Genomic DNA, 18,854 nt, shown 5'->3' with positions numbered 1-18,854 from the left:
TGCATCCAGGTTACAACAGTCTGTCCTGAGAATCTAGACTTGCCACTTTATAGGTCCAACTCAGGGCTCTTAGGCATGTGGGCATGGGTGTAGGTCTAGGTGTGGGGGTGTAGGTCTAGGTGTGTGGGTGTAGGTCTAGGTGTGAGGGTGTAGGTCTAGGGGTGTGGGTGTAGGTCTAAGTGTGAGGGTGTAGGTCTAGGTGTGGGGGTGTAGGTTCCCTGTACTCCAGCGGTCTCCATGGTCACCAGATCTCAATCCAACAGAGCAGCTTTGGGATGAGGTGATCATAGATGCCGACAGAGCTGCAGCAGCTGCCGTCAGGTCAACATGGACCAAATCTCTGAGGAATGTTTCCAACAGCTTGTTGAAGGTTTCCAGGAAGGATTAAGGCACTCCTGAAGGCAAACGCGGCTCCAACCTTTTACCAGCAGGGTGACGGTCGGTAGACGGTGACAGAACACAAACAGCAGCACAACAAAAGTATGAGAAACTATCTTTATTATATTTTTTTTTTGCAATTTACCTCAATGTACAGTCTGTAAGTAGGTTCTGATGTCAAATAAAACATTGTTTATGCATAAAACAAAAGAAAACTGTAGTTTAGAATAAGAAAGAAGACAGCTTTGACAGTTCTGGAGCACTGGGAACATCACAACCACAGATTTAAAAAACACAACTAGAATCTGTTCACCAGGGTCTCAGTGGATGAGAGTCACAGACGTCTGCTCTACTACAGAATATAAAATTCACTTTTGTTTAAAAAAAAAAAAGGAAAGGAAATATATGGAGGGAGGCTAATCTAACCATGTTTTGTAAACCAGAACCATCGAAAAACAAAAGCTTAGAAAAATAATAACCTCTCAGTATTGATACAAGGAGCGGGAGATTTCCCCTAATTTATCGCTTCATTCTAAGTTTTTCTTCTTTACAGGTTAGCAGGTTTTATTGTGTTTCCACATGTAAACAACCAAAGTGAAGAGAAAAGAAGGCTTTCTTAGACCCAGCAACAATCATTACCCTGGCAGAATGTAGATGGTTGTTCTTTCCACATGCATATGCACCCTGTGCAAAGAAAATAGAGGTGGCGAGCTCCGACTGGCCTCTGCAGCTGCCGCAGAATCAACACCTCCGTCTTTTTGCTGAACAAACAGACAAAAGAAGGAAGCCAGAGTGGAATTCTCTGCATTTCGAACACATCTCTGTCCGCCTCGTCCAGCCACAGCTACACAGCCGCGGACAGTGGACGGCAGGATTACCCCCCCCCGTCCAGATAGTAGCGGCGTGGGACACGAACCCATCGACTCGACACCTTTGAGATGCCAGGCGGCGTTGTTTTTGGGAGGGGGTATCGGTCTCTCTGCAAGCCGAATATTTAGCATTCATTTCCTCTAATCCGAAGACACCCTCAGCCAGGGATAAACAGGATGTTTCCACATAACAATATGTAAAAATGGATGGAATCACAGATGAGCACAACCTCAGTTATGTCCTTACTCTAAATAAAAAGTACTTCAAGTTTCCAGCTCAAGGTTCCACCAGTCTCTTTCTGGCCTGCAAAGCACATTTGGGAGATTTCAGTGCCCTGGCAGAACAATACTGTACACAGTCAGACACCGTCGCTACGGTAACTCGACTCAATGACTGTGTACAAAATAAAAACTGAATCCAGGTAGACCTTCAGTACGCAGCCGATAACGATCCACTCACACATTCCTCATCTAATAACAGAAAAGAGCACGTGGCTTTAAAACACTGATGTATTTCGCGGTTGCCATGGCGTCTTTGTCCTCAATGTTGCTTGGCAGTTCAGGAGTTGCTTGTAGCGCGACATGCCCTCTCAAACGCAAAAAAACAGCCGGTAAACGGCCGGTTTGTGCTCGGCTGCTCCTGTGCTTTTATGTAGTACAAAATACTTTTGTCACAGTACTTCAGAGTTGTACACGCAGGCGTACCAAACCATTCCAGACGGGACAACGCACGCAGAGACTCAACAGAAAGGCAGACATTGTTCCCATGTTGCATTCAAAGCAAAATTGATTCATCTGTTTTTCTGACATAGGTTCGAAGTTTTTGTTAATAATTTGCATACCGTGTGACTGATGAACCAATCTGCTAGTTACTAGTCCTATTTGAGGTCAGTAAACATGACAAGCTGACACCCGCTTCATGGAGAAGCAGGTCTTCAAAGTCCTCTGCGAGTGTGTGTACGTGTGTGGGCGGGCGTGTGTGTGACATGTACTGATATAAAGATACAGAAATCAAACTGATTAACTAAAAATATGATTAGAATCATTATTATTATTATGAAAGGAGTAAAATTGACCCGTCTCAGAACTGGTCCTTTAAAATTTCCTCATGTACTGTACCTGCGGTTTGCGTAGGTGTGTGAGATCCATACACACACCCACCCGCCCACACACACACCCACCCACACACACACACACACACACACACACAGACACTCTCTGCCTCACTCTTAAAAGATGAGTAGCAGGGAGAAGTGAGCCGACAAGAACGGGAGAAACAGCAACGTGGCTTCGATTCCAACTCCGTCTCATTTCCTTTCCTTCTCCTCCTCATCGTCGTCCTCATCGTGGCAGTGAGTGATCTCCTGGGGGGTCTGGGGGAAGAGGTTGGGGGGTTTGATCTCGCTGAACGAGCGCGTCAGCTGGTTGCGTTTGCAATCCAGGTCCTTGCAGTCGCTGCACAGGGTGCGGTTCCGCGTGGCCAGTGGTGATTCTGTGTCAATGTCCACGTGCATGTGTTCGACCGTTGACTCGTGGGGCATCTGCAGAGGAAAAGAGACAAAACGTGGGTTGAACCACCCTGCAACTTAACATATGTACAGCGGCATGCAATAGTTTCTGAACAGTGGAAGCTGGAAGGATCTTCAAAAGGCATAAGACACTTTGGCCAGGGTTGCCCAAACTTTTGCATGCCGCTGTGCCTAAAAGGCTTGAAAACACTGAAGCTTGCATCAGAAATAACTACATGGAAGACTGGATATTAATAAATGAGGACAGTTTGGAGATAAAGGAAGTGTCTGCAGGTCCGCAGTAAAGGTTAATAATGACGTCTGAAGGCAGCTGCTTTGTTACTTTGATGCTCACCAGCACGTGGGCGGCCCTGAAGAGGTAGCTGAAGGGGTAGTACAGCAGGTTGATGAAGGAAGCGGCGTACAGGTCAGCGTAGCGCATCACCTGCGAGGCGAATAAGGTCTGTCTGGAGCCGCTGCGGAAAAGGCTGCCCATCATGCCGTAGCACATGTCCATGTCATGGGTCACTTTCTGGAAGATAAAGAGAGCAAGGAAGTAAGCTGCTAACATTTAACTGTGCTGACGCACGATCAACCACGCCAGGCGTGAGGCCACGCCCGCGGGCAGACGTATACCTTGACTCTGCTCTGGAGAGCGCTGATATCTGGCCTCTCGTTGCTGCTGCTGTCCAGATGTCTGAGGACAAAAAAGGAGGGGAAAAAAATGAGGAGTGTTGGCGAAGGGGTGGCCATCCTGCCCGATCCGAAGCGATCCAGCCGGGCTTAAAATAGAAACAGTGACGTGCACTTATCAGGCGACCCTGCTGACCCCGCGGAGCGCAAACAAAAAAGAAATACGCCACGAGTCCAAACTTACTTGTAGAGTTCAGCCAAGAAAATGTCCAGTCCCTGCAGCTCCTCGAACAAAGCTGGGCAACAGAAGAGGGCGAGAACGTCACTGTGGAGCACTTTCTAATGACTATGAGTTCTAATCCCAGGGATTTATGAGGCAATTCCTGACCAATGATTCCTCATGCAGCTACGGTAGTTAAAGGTGGTCATCAGAAGAGAACACGCTGCAGGCGTTCCATAGAGAATGTACAGATCTACACGTGTCTGAAGACTCACAGCTCTTATCAGTCCACACGTGCAGCTCCTGGGCCAGCTCGGGTATGACCAGGAATGTCCTCCAGCCTTGACGCTTCTTGGACTTGAGGATGTCTCCAAAAATATGGTCCCCAATGTAGACTATGTCCTTCCCCTTGGCGCCTAGCAGGTCACACACAATGTCTGAAGAACCTGGCGGGATGGTATAGTTCTTGATTAAAGAGAGATCCAATAAAAACCAGGAACATGGATGAGGGGATTCTGGTGTCTTACCTCCGGAGTAGACTAAACCATGCTGCAGAGGCCCCGTATATGTTCCTATTTTTAACCGTCCTGTTGTCTGAAAAGAGGAAAGTTAGCGAGACATCAGAGACCAGTAGGCTTTGACTCCACCCATCAAACTGCTACATCACTGTGACCCCTGTGACGGTCGTACCAGATTCCATAGTATCCCAGATTTTCCCCATTAACCTTTAATATGTGTCATTTGTCCATAAGTGTGCCACATATATTCCCCCACAGTTTAAATCCCTCTTTCTCAGTCCTGGAAATGTTCCGCGGGGACACTCACTGTGTCAACTTGTCTCAGAACTGTTCCTTCTGCGAAGAACAGCGGCTTCCTGGCGTCCACCAGGATCAGGTCAAAGTAGGACTGCCAGGGTCTGTGTGAGGTCCCCGCCTGAGGACGGCACAGAAAAGTGAACCTGTTGCCGGAAAACTGGAAAACCGGATTTGTTTGAAGTTTGCCTAAAGCTTCGGCTTTTTACCTTTGGACCATGGGGGAAGTCGAACAGGTAGGTCATGATTTTCTGTAGGCACACAACAACAATTAGGACTTATGACAGTGTTTCCAGGTCGGAAAACCTAAAATACAAGTATGGTCATCGCAAATTACCATTTGAAATCTTTATTACACCCATACTTTTTCACCCTGGAGCTGGAACCGTGAGCCGGCGGCGATACTCACATCAGTATATTTGTAGTCACTGTTGGTGGCGAGGAAAACCTTGGCAACCTCTTTCATCCGGCTGAGGAGGAGAGGCAGCTTCCCCTGGTGGGAACAAAAAGATAAAAGAAACAAGCTTCAAGAAGCTTTATAACCCAGTGTGTGTGTGTGTGTGTGTGTGTTTTCCCAGTGCCTCTGGAGCACCTTCATTGAATACAAACTACTTACATCTTTAACTACAAACTTCTCCAGGTTTTCAACAGTCTTCTCCTTCAGAGTTCCCTGCAATTACATCATCTCTAATGAGTCAAACCATTTAAAAACATTCAAAGTCGCCACCATGTCCTCCTCCTCCCCCGTCTCCTACATAATCACTGGTGTCTGTCCTCACAATATGGTTCCAGTGGGCAGACAGAGGTCAGCGGCCTGCGTGAAGGTCCTGTAACATCAGGCGTGTGAGCAGCACATGATGGCGGCCTTTGCAGCTCACATGCTGCTCAGATTCAACACTCAAGTCCTCCGTATCTGTCTAACTGAGTTATCTGTGAGCACTGATCACAAGTAGCGTTCAATAATGTTTAAACACGAGGCCGGAGTAAACCCGGCGTCCTTTCTCTGATTAGCTTTTACGCTGAAACCGCGTTGCTCACATGGACGCTGGAATAAAGATTGCTGGTCTTTATGCAGAGACATGTATGTGAGATCGGTTTATTATTTATTCACAAGAACTCAAATAAATGTGCTTAAGATGCCGTGTGGATCGGCACCGTTTGTCAGGGCCATAAGCACGGAAGGGCGCGTTACCTTGAAGTGGACCCAGTCGACAGCGTCACGGACATCCTGGAACATGCTCTTATAGGACATGAAGAGGTCGCCGTTCTTGAAGCCAGTTTCACAGCTGGAGGAGAGGAGCAGAGAGACACACAGCCATCGGAGAGGCCACATTTTTACGGAAGGTTTTTAAATTGTTTTTGTTCTTTTCTCTTTTTTCTTTTTTTTGTTTGCTTTTTTGCTTTGATATGGGATAGCCTTCCCTTGTTGGAGGGGTCCCCAGCCAAAGAGGAAAGCAATCTCCCCCTAAAAGACCAACAACCAGGTTTCAGAGGACAAAGGACATGCAGCCATTCCAGATTACATTCTCAACAGATTTACAGGCTACTTGGTAGAATTAAAGAGATTAAATAATCATTATATCATGATTACTTTTATCTTTTAGTAAGAATGATTTCTTAGCTCCCTCACCCTGATCAGTATTCATGCTTTCTCAAATTAGTAGATTAATACGATGTTATTACAGGAAAGGCTCTTCATTTCACTGGAATGTCAATTGATTGGTAGTTTTAATCATTTACCTGAGACCCTCCAACTCTGTCGGGTTCATTTTGACCCAGCTTGGCTCGTGAATGTCTTTGTGCCACCAAACAAGGCCCAGAACCTTGTTATCCAACAGAAAGCAGACTAAACTGTGTCTTACCTTGTGTATCTGTCACAGTTGGAGAAGAAATCTACAAGGCACGCGAACAGGTAGGTCTCTGTGGAGGAGCAGAGACGGCGTCAACGGCCACGACGGGACTCTTCAACCTTCTTGTTGGGTATTTAAGATGAAGACGAAGGCCCTACCTGGCAGGTTGAAGAGTGTGTTCAAGATATGAAACCGCTCTGTATCATCTCTCTGGATGAACTTGTTGGGGTAGCGTTCACGAATCTCAGGGCTAGAAAAAGGACACAGACTGTGGTCAGAAAAACACAGCTGCAACCACATGCGACCAAAAGTCGGCGGTCAATATTTCTACCAGTGGAAATCCGAGGTCAAAGGTCTGTCCGTCCCGGGGGACAGAGCGCTGGAAAAAACTCACCCTCGGAGGAAAATGAATCCGTGGACACAGACCAGGATGTTGCCGTAGGCGTCGACCTTCAGGAGGTTTCCATACATGGTGTCAAACACCAGCCCCCTGAAGACGGAAGCAAAGAAATACCAGAGGGAACCTGTGACTGCCTGGATTTCCTTCATCTCTCGGCACAAACATCAGAGTTCTCAAATGACAGATGATGCGTCTTACCTGGTCGGGAACGACGGGTCGTAGACAAAGCTGAGCAGCTCCTGAGGGTATCCGATGGAAACAAGGCGCTCCACTGTTAGCTCAAACCCCAGGGACTCGTACTCCGGTGACTTGTACACTGGAAATAAAAGACCCGAGGTCAGAGAGCTAAACCCCCACAGGCAGGAATCAACTATTCTAACTATTCATCAATGACCTCCAAAACAGTGGCATCTATATTGTCTATTAAACAGCTCTATATAGGTCTTTCTTTGTTAGCTAATGAGCCTGGCAGAAGCAGATGAACCCCCGCCCCCCGTCTCAGATACGCACGGTGCCAGCGATCTGATAATAAACACTACCGACGATGCTCAGCTAAGAAAAGACTGGCAGAGGATTATCTCGCCATCTGACATTGGGAAAACTCTGTGTCACATGTTATAAATACAAACCGGAGAATGTCCCGGTGTTGTTGTGCGCACCAGCAGAGGGGTGACGCGAGGCCCCTGGAGGGGGAGACGTATTGGCTGATGATGTTCAGACAACAGACAACGAAGGACAAACAGACTCCTTCTTCTCTGTGTGCTGTGCTAGACGAAGTTTTTTAACATCACTAATAAAAGGTCGTTCCTGTATTGATTAGGGGCCTATTCATCCATGAATATCCATGATATCCAAGTCTATGTCCTGTTTCTTTTCCCTTAGAGAACACCACACTACGAGCGACTGTACTGAAGAGTTGCGTATTACAAACTGAATATCAGGTTAGGGGCTGTGATAAAACCTGTTCTCATGTTTCTCAGCTTGTCAGTGTGCACGGACACGCACGTGGTCGTTACTGAGGCAAGAGGAAATTGCTGTTTACTTAAACGTCACCGGAAAACCAGCAGCGCTGGCTGAGGTGTGTGTGGTCCACAGTTCAAAGGTCAGGTCAACTGAGGCCTTTTGTAATGTATACAATGTAAACAACCTTTGAGGCTATGCAAATAGAGCACTGAGCCCAAATTAAACATTCAGAGATAGCGAAATTAGGAGCAAAAATGGGAACGTTTGTCACATGCAAGCGGAGCCTGGAGGTCAACAGTCTGTCCAAAAATCTGTTGCAAATCTAGGACACAGCTAATCAAGGCCCCGGAGTTTAACGAAGGCGAGTTTCAACATGATTATGTGCAAAATGAAAAAGCTGTGTGTCGTTGCACGACAATAGCAATTGAATTAGGGAAAAATAACCTTTAATTTGATGATGATATCTGGGTCAGATCTAATCAAACCACGCTGATCACCAAAACAGGACAAAAGCACTGAAACCAACTGTTTGGTTTAGAACTCTTAAGTGTTGAACTCCTGATAAATGAGACCGTTCCAACTTTGCAGAACCTTTTTTTTTCTCAATGACAATCATACCATTAACTATTAAAAATGGGCACCAGCACGTATCCTGGCAACGACACTGGCGATGATGTCATTCACAAATGTGACCCAAATGACACATTTACTGACGACGGTTCCATCCATAGGTCGTCAAACATTAATAACATAAAAACATATATACGTTAAGCACTTTGCGCGTTTGAACTGCGTTTAACACCCTGCTGTTGGCCACTGCGCCACTGAGGACTCCCCAGAGTACAACCGCGGTCGCGGGCTGAACGGCGTCCAAGGATATGTGATAGCAGCACTTCTAACAAACATTAACACTTGGTTATGGGATCCCGTAAAGAGAGCCATGTCAACAGCTGAGCGTCCGTAAGATCGCCTGCGCTGTAAACTGGGGAGAGGGGACCTTTGTGGGGCCGCGGCTGATCCTCGTCCTCGAGGGAGCCATCGCTGGTAGACCCAGCAAATCACTGGGGCCTGCTGGTTCAGACACGTGCCAGAGTTTACAGAGAGGCCAAAAAGAGTGCAGCCGAGTCATGCAGGAAAGTGACGAGGGGGGAAAAGCCATCGGGATATTTCGCGTCCATTTACAGCCCCGAGCACAACAACGGGGAGCTATTTTTAACGTTTTAGCATCCAAGATGGACCTGGTTCGGCTGTCAACACCGCACTGACGCCTGCCCATTTGGACTTGTCAGATTATTAATGTAACAACAGGAGGGCCGATCGTTTACCACGTAAACTACGATCGGCCAACGTACGTTAAAAACAAAACAAAAAGCAAAAACTCGTTAACTTACCCGCTAAAGTATAATCCATGTCGAAGCCAAAACACTTGATCTTCTCCATGGCCAAGCTTCGGTTGACAAACACTCTGGAGGGAGATGAAGTCTATATTTTACTTGTGATGTAATTTACAATAATCAGATTACCCGTGATTCTCACAGTGCTGTTGTTGTCTAGGCAAACTAACTAGACTCTAATCCATCCTAAACAGACTCCGTGTTCATTACAAACATGTTGTGACATATTTATTATAGATTGAGAAGGGCGCACACATGTGCACCGGGACATTTTACACCCGCTCTGATGGTACACCGTGTTAAACACGGGCGTTTACGTCTTCGAGCCACCCTTCCACTACTGACCCAAGGTCCTGCACCAGTCCGCCTTTTAGCTGTTGATGTTTGTAATGTGATAAATGGTGTTTGTCCACAGCAGGCCGTAAACTCATTATTGCTATTTACATTGTAAAATAAACACACACACACACACACACACACAAAGGCCTCAACACAACTTACAGTGGATCTTTCTAGAAAAGGAAGGCAGAAAATCTTTTTTTTAAATGTATTCTATATCGCAACAGTATTGTTGCTGGATTCTTTAGGTAATACCACTAAAGTTACCGTGGCAACTGTAAGATTTCGTCAACAAGAACTTTACAGTTAAACCTCATTTCGAATTCAAACAATAACAACAGGGAACCAAACGGCTCATCCACGCTGCCTCGTATCTATCCGGATATGTGACGTAAAGTGTTGACACCGTTTCCACAGAGAGGGCGGCGAGATAGACGAAGCCTGACTATACATCGTGGATTTAACATCAGTGAGAGGCGTGACTAAAGGAGGCATGTCCACATCCAATAAATATTGAGCCTTCCCAGAAATCCAGCCAGAAACAATAAAAGCCACAATCCCCTGTTGACACGCGAGCGGGAAACCTTCTCCTGAGACGTGACGATAACGGTTTGATCCTCAACCATCTGCAAACTTCCCTTGTGAAATACCTGGAAGCCGATCCGTGGTGAACCAGCTCCCATTTAGAACTCCGTCCAGCGGCCGACTGGAGATGCATTCTCTGCAAAATTACAGCCTAGTCTGACGTCCCGTTTGACCTGCGCTAGGGCGCACAGCAGCTCGGGGTGTGTGTGTGTGTGTGTGTGTGTGTGTGTGTGTGTGTGTGTGTGGGGAAGGGGGGGTCACAAACAATGCCTCTCTCCCCTCCTCTGCCTTTCTCTCTCTCTCTGCTTTCTTGTCATTCAGACATTTTCTGACTTGTTGCAAAAGCGATTGTGTCTGTTCTGCGTCATTCTCTGTTGTTGTTGTTGTTGCTCAGAGGTGCTGTTGAACAGCGTGATGTTTGTGGGCCTTCAAAGACATCCAGAACAATCACAGCGGGTGCAGTACCTGGGTGACTGCTGAACGGGGAAGAATGGGATCACTCCCTCGCTCGGAGTTTTAAATGGAAGCAGCAGAACTTGAAGTAAAACCCTGAACGGGACATTTAGTGACTGAGGGACACTACTGGAGGTATACGTGAAGGAAGTGGGCTAAAATAAAGACGTGGTGTAGAGTCACACCCTTGAAACATTTATCCCATTACACCAAAGGTCAGATGAGGGATTTTAGCCTCAAACTCATCGCTTGTCTGACTTCATGAGCTCAAGAGGTAAAAAAAAAAAGGAAAAAGCACTGATTCTGAATATGTTGGTGGATTACGAGCTGTTCCACACACAACAGTGACTTTTTGAATCAGCCATTAATCATAGAGGAACAGCTCTCCTAAAAATATCAGTATCATCTAAGAAATTCCAGTACTGTGACAACTCAAATCACAAAAAAAGGTTCAAAAAAATACATGGAGACATGGAAATCTTCAAACCGTTGACAGCAGTGAAATATCCCTTGGTCTCATAATGATATAATTACGGTTGGGTGTGTCTGGAGATTCTGCAGACAGATCTATTCCTCTTATCTATTCTCTATTCTCTGCTGGCCAGGGTCCACAGCACTGATACGGTCACCTTAAGACACACAGTTGTTCGGCTCCAGTGACCTCAGCGCCGACATTTTCCGCTATCTTGATTATATTTGGGAGCGTGCGCCTGCATGGCGGAAGTAAGAGGGCACCGTCGTAGACAGGGCGGCTTCAAGTCTCTCCGCTAAGTAAACACGGAGCGAACAAGCGAGTGACTGTTTTATAAACCCACGGGGACTGCGTCTTACATAAGGGCGTGGAAGAACAGTGGACAAACACGTCCAGGACAAAGTTTAACACCACACAGCAGCACAAGGTTTACAGCCGTGGTGATAAATGAGTCCAGCAGTGGGTATCACTGCAGGGTATTCCTGATTAACAATAGTGTTCCCTTACAGTGAGTCCAAAGTTTATTACACCCAGCAATGAGGTTTGGATTACCACATTTCAGGGCCTTGAGGAATTTCACCGCAGTCAACCTCGGGACACTTGTTAGAAACTGTGAAATTCGAGCCAAACCGGTAAAACCTTTCCTGGAGAAGACTTGACGTGACCTGACACGGATTCCAATCCATATAATGAGGAGCGGTTTAAGGGCACGACATTATTAATTGACATTACAGTCCTCTCACATGCCTGGTCATGATTGAGGCAACACAAAAGGCAACAAAGGTACGAGAAAATGGATAATTCATTTACTACAGGGTGCCTGGCACATAAAGATGATCTGCAAACACAAGAAACAGCTAACAGGTCGTACAGTTATCAGTTCTCTTCTGTCCGACCATCAGTCATGCGCTATCTCTGCCTCCAACAAATATTGAAACGCCATAGGAGGCAGTAAAAGTATGTATGTATTTTTGTTATCTTTTTTTATAGAGGGGAGAGTCCTGTTTGCTCGCTGATACTAAAGTCCAACTCTGATCAGCGTACATTACATTTGATTAAGCCAAAAGAAGCCATTAAAACTTGAGTTTTAAAAGATGGTGGAGTTTAATTGTGCTTCCCATGTGGTCTGACTGATTAGGAAAAATGTTTAAATCCAAGCATCCATTCCTGTTGAAAATCAAGCATTTGCCGTGCTGAACCTGGCTCTCACCTGTGGTACGGCTCTCTTCTGTACTTTTTCATGGTCAATCTGTCCATGTTGGCAGGCAAATCTGCATAATTCTGCAGCCGGTCGCTCCATGAAGTCGTCATCCTGAAAACAATTCCTGTGGGAAGAAATATGACAAGATTCAATCAGCTTCCTGTAATCCATCCATCTTCTAGCCCGTTATCCCTTCGCAGGGTAGGTTGAGTGGGGGGGGGGGGGGGGGGGCTGAGCCAATTCCAGCTGCCTTGAGGCACGAGGCAGGGCTCAAACCGGACAATTTGCCAGACAGCCAACCATTCGCACTCACATTCACACCTAAGGTCGTTTTTAAACCTGCCAATTTGCCAATATGCCTCTGGAAGACGGGGAGAACGCACAAACTCCACACAGAAAAGCCCCTGGCTCCCAGGTGGATCCAAACCTGGGACCTTCTTCCTGTGAGGTCCTAAGATGACTCCAGCCTCAGACCACCGACTTCATGTAATTCCACAGCGGGCAACATGCAACATAGCGTGAACGAAACGTGCATTTTTCAAACCATTCCTTTAGAAGAGGCCACACCAAACCACAAACCCACAAATTCTGGAGCGAGGTCACGAGGTTGGATACGCAGTAATTAAACCGTCGTTCTGCTATATAAAAGTACATAATCTGTCTACAACATCGTGATCATCTTCACGGTTTATTTTGCCGGGACTGATTTTAGGGCCGAGCTGTCAGTTCTCCTGTTGTCACAGGAGAGTCGGGGCTGCCAGGAGGAGAGGCAGAGGTCATCTTTCCTCTTCTGAGGGCCAGGACCAATGCAAATGAGACCCATGCAGGGATCTGTCAGCGGGCCTGAGACCAACAGGCATCAGTGAGGGGGGAGCAAACATGAGATGCACAAAGTCGAATGTTGACGGGAACGAGCGTGTCTTGTTCCGCCCAGCACATCCCATTATAGACCCACCAGCCGCTGCACACGGGGACCTTTGTGGTTTCAGCCACCGTATGCACATGGGAAGGACAACTCGCTCCCCTCGGGACTGGAAGGCAGCTTTGGAAACTGGAACTAAACTTCGCTCTCCGTCTCGAAAGTGGGCTGACGTTTGTCTCGGCAATGTTAAAAGATCATTCTGACAGTATTTCTGCAGCTTCTGATGGTTCTTTTTTCCCCCCAAACCCATGAACAAATCCAGCAGATATTTGCACGACCAGAGAAGCCGCTTGCAGGGGGTTGACGCAAGCTATGAGGCAAACATCCTGTCGACTGGAAACGCTAGCTAACTATCGGCACAATGCGGACTGCCTTTATTTTTATCTGACATTGGTGCGGAGGACAGCTGAAAGAGGTCCCCGGGGGAAGGTTTGGCAGCAGCAAGACACAAAGACTGGGCGCTTTGGGCTGTGAATGGCGTTTCGGTACTCACCTACGAGTTCTGTAAAACCGCACCGTCCGACAGTCTGAGCATGCGCCCTGGGCTCGGGAAAAGCGTGAGGATGGGGCCTTGCGTGTGCGTAAAAGCGTGAGGCAAAAGCAGCGATGTGTCCCCCGTGAAGACAGACTGTAAATATGTTTTTCCTGCCTTCTCTCGTCTCTATATGCTGTCCAGCTGTTGTTATGAGACATCAGGGGGGCGGGGCTTGCGGATGTCAGTCAAAAGCGGGCGGCGTTATGTGTCGTCGTGGCACAGACACGTGACCCCATTCTCTCACCATTCTCTCACTATCAGTCGGAGACATCGAGCTGCAGAGCTGCAGCGGTTGGACCGGAACACCACACGGAATTGTGGTGATGAAGCGAGCCGCAAAAGGCAATAAAAAGGTGAAAATGTGCAAATTTAATAGAGCACGGGGATTCCTTGGTAAATAAAACTAAGTCAACGCAAAGCTGATTGTGAACAATTCGATCCGTTTTAAAAACACCTAAAGGACGCATCCTTATAAAGAAAAGAGGAGATGAAATTAAATGAATGTTCTCACAGCATCAGGTTCAACGCAATCGAGGGGAATCCTGCCATGAAGAAAAAACAAGCCCCATAAAATGTATCTACATACTCCTGTACATAAGCAAATAAGTACAATTGCAGGGCAGTTCTGCTGACAGAAACACAAGCAGAAATCCTTGTTTCTGGCGTTACGCTGTTGTGCACAGCACAGACGACAGGGGGCAGCAGAGCCCTGTCTTTCCACACAAGCGCTGAACTAAACTGCAAAGTTTAAAGTCTTTCGCTTATTTGCTTTTTCTTCTTAAAATTCAACTCTGACTGAAAGTCTGAAGTGTATTCAGAATGACTTAAATACTCAAACATTGGACATCTAATAAATTCTAAGGGTACGCCGGTACTATAGTACTATCACTCCTGCTCTAAATAAACACCGTCTTGAACTGGATGCCATCATGGGAGAAATATTACACATACGTAAATAAACATCATTAATGTAACCCTGACATCGGCAGCTACTTGTTGCTTGAAGACCTTTTGACTTCACTCTGGGTTAAAAGTGCAACAAGCCATCACCGACGCGTCACCGTTGCGCTAAAAGGGACAGTTCCATCTGTCCTGCACAAAGAAAGGAGCCAACTGCGCGCAGATTCTCCGACAAAAAGAACACTGTAGCTTTGGTATTAGCTAGATAATCACCGAGTTAGCAGAGTATGAAGCAGCACTTTGTTACACGGAGAGAAATAGTGCGCTGGTTCCGTCGGGCATTAATCAGTGAGTGGGTTCGTCCCCCTATATAAGGAGACGCGCCCACTGCTCCTCTGTGACTGTAAACCAGCCAAGATGAGCTACGGAGCTGAAGTCTATTCCTCCTCCTCTTACCGGAAGATTTTCGGGGATTCGCCCCGATATGCGTCCTCTCCCTCTCGGAACCTGTCCTCCCGGGGAGGTTACCGGTACTCCTCCTCCGCCAACAGGAGCAATATCTCATCCCTGGGCGCGCACAGCAGGAAGTCCGGGCGTTCCCTGTCCATGCCACTGGACACCGTCGACCTGGCACAGAGCAGCGTCCTGAACAATGAGTTCAAAATCATCCGCACCAATGAGAAGGAGCAAATGCAAGGTCTCAACGACCGCTTTGCTATGTTCATCGAGAAGGTGCACAACTTGGAGCAGCACAACAAGGTGTTGGAGACGGAGCTGAGCGCGCTGCGCCAGCGGCAGGCCGAGCCCTCCCGACTGGCCGATATTTACCAACAGGAGCTACGCGAGCTGCGCTCCCAGCTGGAGGAGCTGAATGGAGAGAAGTCGCAGCTTCTGATCGAGAGGGACAACATCGAAGACGACCTGCAGAAACTCAGGGGCAAGTACGAAGAGGAGTTTCGTGCGCGGGAAGAGGCGGAGGCCACCCTGAAGGCTTTTAAGAAAGATGTGGATGATGCCACAATGGTGCGTCTGGACCTGGAAAAGAAGGTGGAATCTCTACTGGACGAGATCAACTTCCTCCGGAAAGTGCACGAGGAAGAGGTGACCGAGCTGATGGACATGATCCAGGCCGCGCAGGTCTCCGTCGAGATGGAGGTGTCCAAGCCGGACCTCACCTCCGCCCTGAAGGAGATCCGAGGCCAATATGAGTCCATGGCGTCCAAGAACCTGCAGTCCGCAGAGGAGTGGTACAAGTCCAAATTCAACGACCTGTCTGAACAGGCTGTCCGGAGCAACGAGGCCATCCGAGCCAGCCGGGAGGAGATGAACGAGTACCGGAGGCAGCTGCAGTCCAAGACCATCGAGATAGAGAGTCTGAGGGGAACCAACGAGTCTCTGGAAAAGCAGCTGCGGGACATGGAGGACAGGCACAATGTGGAGATCGGCAACTACCAGGTAACTCCCACTTAAATGCCTCTTTAGCCGATGTGATGGTTAGATAAATGAATGAAATGAATCGAATGAATCGTGCGGAGGAGAGAAGCGGCGGCTCGCGGGGCAGCTGTGGAGGCTTGGCTCTGTCCGAGGTGCTGAAAGTCGCTCCCGGGAGACCGCGCTCAACAGCTGCACCAGACAACGCCCAGGCGGCGCAGACGGCGACCGCTCCTTTCCCTTCTTCTTTCCGACCAAACCCTTTCAGCGAAGGGAATGCGATTCAAGCACACGCTCGTGAGGCTCATGAAGCCCCCAAATCCTCCGCTGCACGTTTAAAATAGCGTTCATTTTAAAAAAAAAAGAGAAAAAAAAAAGGCCTTTGTTTAAGGGCGTTGCTTTGTCACATGCAAACACTCCGTGTCTGACTCCCTTTCCTGCTTGGGTTAATAATAATAACGACAATAATAATAATAATGATTATAATAATATTAATAAATACACTGATTTATTTCATAGGACGGCATGGCAGAGCTGGAGAATGAGCTCAGGACCACTAAAAGTGAGATGGCTCGTCATCTCAGGGAGTACCAGGATCTCCTGAATGTTAAGATGGCTCTGGATATTGAAATTGCAGCTTACAGGTAGGTTCCTCCCCCTAAATGTTGTAATTTAGGTATCGATTCCTCTCTCACGTCTCTTCTGAATTGTTCCGTGTGCCTTCAGGAAACTTCTGGAAGGCGAGGAAACCCGCATTGGGACAGGGATCACCTACCCCGGCACCTCGGGGGGTGCGGGTGCTATGCAGGGCTACAACTACCAGAGCCGCATGTACACCAGCTCCAGCCGTGGCTCGAAGAAGGAGAGCAAGGATGAGGAGCAGATCAAGCCTGGAGCCAAAGTGTCCCAGCGCGAGGTTTACGAGGAGACAGTGGTCACCACCAAGAAGATGGAGAAACAGCAAGAGCCCGGTGATGTCACCAACCAGAAAAACTAACAAGTTGATTGAGAGCCTGTTGATCGATGAACCCTGACCGATTTCCCTTTCCCAGCCCAAAACAAAACCCAGAACATCAGCGCCGAACACTTGGCGATCTTCGTTGATATTTATTCCCATCTTAATTTCAATGAATGAACGTTGGGACGTCTATTCTAAGTGTGCAGGGCGCCACGTCTGGTTGTTTGCTTTGGGCTTCATCCCTTCATCTTCCCTGTCCCCCTCCTCTTCTTCCCATCTGCCCCCGCCCCCCCACGTTCTAAACGCTACAGTAACCATCACTCAATGTTACAACACACCTGTACTCTCCGTGTCTCACATATACGCTCACCATCAGACAACAAAACCACTCAAGTAGCATCTTTTACAGAAGTACCACATATCTGAAACTTAGAATTCAACTGGTCTCCGCACATTGGACCCAGGTCGCGTCCACATGGCGGCTCGCCACCGCGAGCTGCACAGCACTATCGTCACGTTTCAGCTGAAGCATGTTTGTGTGGACTTGAAATTGTGGGCTTCAAAGAACAAAAGAGTCAGAACACATTAGCCTGACCATTTCTCTTTCTGTAGCCACTTTTAGAACGCAATAATATTAATAATTAAAAAAAAAAGGCTTAAGAACAGCAACAGTTTAGATAGGAAGCACATTGAATAGTTACAGTGAACCAGCCGGGATAATTAACACATCTTGCTGAGCCGATCTCTTGAATTTCATAAGCTTCTTTAATCTCTTGCACAACTGTCCCCCCTGAGGTGTGAATATAGTTCAGTCTGCTCTGCACGGCCCCGAGATGGACAAGTTGGAGGTCCTTGGTGAACTCCTATTTTTAACCTAAGAGCAAAGTTTGATGCTGAAAAGGCAACAGAGAATGAACTGAGCATCATGTGCATGGTGTATGTAGACCGTCATGCTTGCCTAGAGTTGACCATCCCATCTGTAATAGGCCACAGTTGTGTTTTTTACATCAGTAGTTGTCAGTAAAACAGAGACGATCGCTTGTAGAATAGATTTGGAGGATTCTTGGCACATCCAACCATCAGGCACCATTATAAATGAAACAGCCCGCACAATTGCTGAACGCTCTCTTTCTAACCTTAGCCATGACTGGATTAAACGTCTGTTGTAGCACAAAGTCGAGACTAGGAAACCTTCAGACACTTGTTTTTCCGCCTGCTCACTGCCAGCCTGGATGCAGACGCAGCTGGTTGCACACTGCTCTCACTTGGGATAGAAAACAACAATAATAAATAATAATCCTGATTGTACTGCAGACTTGAGATTCTCTTATTTAAGCAAGGTTTGTGGTGTATGTCGTGGTGCATTAGCAAGCGTGTTTGTTTCTCCACACAGTGGCCTCTCACACCCGCAAGTGGCAACAAATTGACTTGAAGTGTAAAACAATTAACGGCGGTCAGACCAAACCTCTCATCAGTTCTCACTGGTGTCCGATGATAACGGTTTAAAACACTGCCTAAACTGTCACCCCTCACATGCAAACAGTCCTTCATGAAAGTGTTTCTGAGTATGCAGACCCATCTCTAATTTAAAAAAACCAACAGTTTAAGGTTTGACTACAGAGCAAATGATAGTAAAATGCCTTAAAACACCAGCAGCTTTTATTCCGGCCATGTGTGTGTGTGTTTGTTGTTTGTAGTTCTGTTCAGTGGGGTGTTACCGTCATTATTATTATCTCTTCATTAGTGTTTCTTAGAGCTGCAGAGGCTACAAAAGCATAGGGATTGAATGTAGTTGACATGCTATTCTCTTTACTATTAATATTACTCATGTATTGCTGTGTGACACCATACCAATAAAGACTTGACCTTCTCAAGGACGCACGCTTGGATCGTGTTTATTTGTATGCAACATACACTTTAGTCCAAAGATAACCTTTAAAAAACAAACAAATTAAAGACATTTTGTATAATATTTTATGTGTACAGCTGCCATGATGGTAAATGTTGATTGGTGAAATTAAGATGAGAGCA

At 47.0% G+C, this 18,854-nt stretch overlaps 2 protein-coding genes and 1 long non-coding RNA gene across 4 annotated transcripts; 2 read left to right on the top strand and 1 right to left on the bottom strand.

The window, feature by feature from the left end:
* Positions 1–481: 481 nt before the first annotated feature.
* Positions 482–15,222, bottom strand: nt5c2b (5'-nucleotidase, cytosolic IIb). 2 transcript variants are annotated; one of them, XM_057035346.1, is made up of 18 exons: positions 14,891–15,222; positions 12,087–12,201; positions 9,025–9,098; positions 6,869–6,986; positions 6,665–6,760; positions 6,429–6,520; positions 6,283–6,340; positions 5,613–5,706; positions 5,037–5,090; positions 4,830–4,913; positions 4,630–4,671; positions 4,434–4,541; positions 4,136–4,202; positions 3,884–4,054; positions 3,633–3,684; positions 3,392–3,452; positions 3,111–3,287; positions 482–2,788 (listed from the first exon to the last, which is right to left on the bottom strand). In XM_057035346.1, exons 1-18 carry the CDS (start codon positions 14,997–14,999, stop codon positions 2,555–2,557), a joined length of 1,806 nt encoding a protein of 601 aa, XP_056891326.1. In that variant the 5' UTR covers positions 15,000–15,222; the 3' UTR covers positions 482–2,554. The 2 variants fall into 2 exon arrangements, with proteins under 2 accessions (XP_056891326.1, XP_056891327.1); XM_057035347.1 differs by lacking the exon at positions 14,891–15,222 and adding an exon at positions 13,493–13,724.
* LOC130527146 (uncharacterized) lies at positions 12,892–13,952 on the top strand. The gene is made up of 2 exons (XR_008950943.1): positions 12,892–13,159; positions 13,262–13,952. It is a non-coding gene; the product is annotated as an uncharacterized LOC130527146 (long non-coding RNA).
* On the top strand, positions 15,041–16,862 carry inab (internexin neuronal intermediate filament protein, alpha b). The gene is made up of 3 exons (XM_057034665.1): positions 15,041–15,889; positions 16,385–16,509; positions 16,592–16,862. The coding sequence occupies exons 1-3, from the start codon at positions 15,041–15,043 to the stop codon at positions 16,860–16,862; spliced, it is 1,245 nt and encodes a 414-aa protein (XP_056890645.1).
* The last annotated feature ends 1,992 nt before the right edge of the window (positions 16,863–18,854 follow it).

This window comes from Takifugu flavidus, chromosome 6, assembly GCF_003711565.1.
Source record: "Takifugu flavidus isolate HTHZ2018 chromosome 6, ASM371156v2, whole genome shotgun sequence".
Taxonomy (NCBI): Eukaryota; Metazoa; Chordata; class Actinopteri; order Tetraodontiformes; family Tetraodontidae; genus Takifugu; species Takifugu flavidus.
This window is presented reverse-complemented; position numbering and strand designations above follow the sequence as displayed.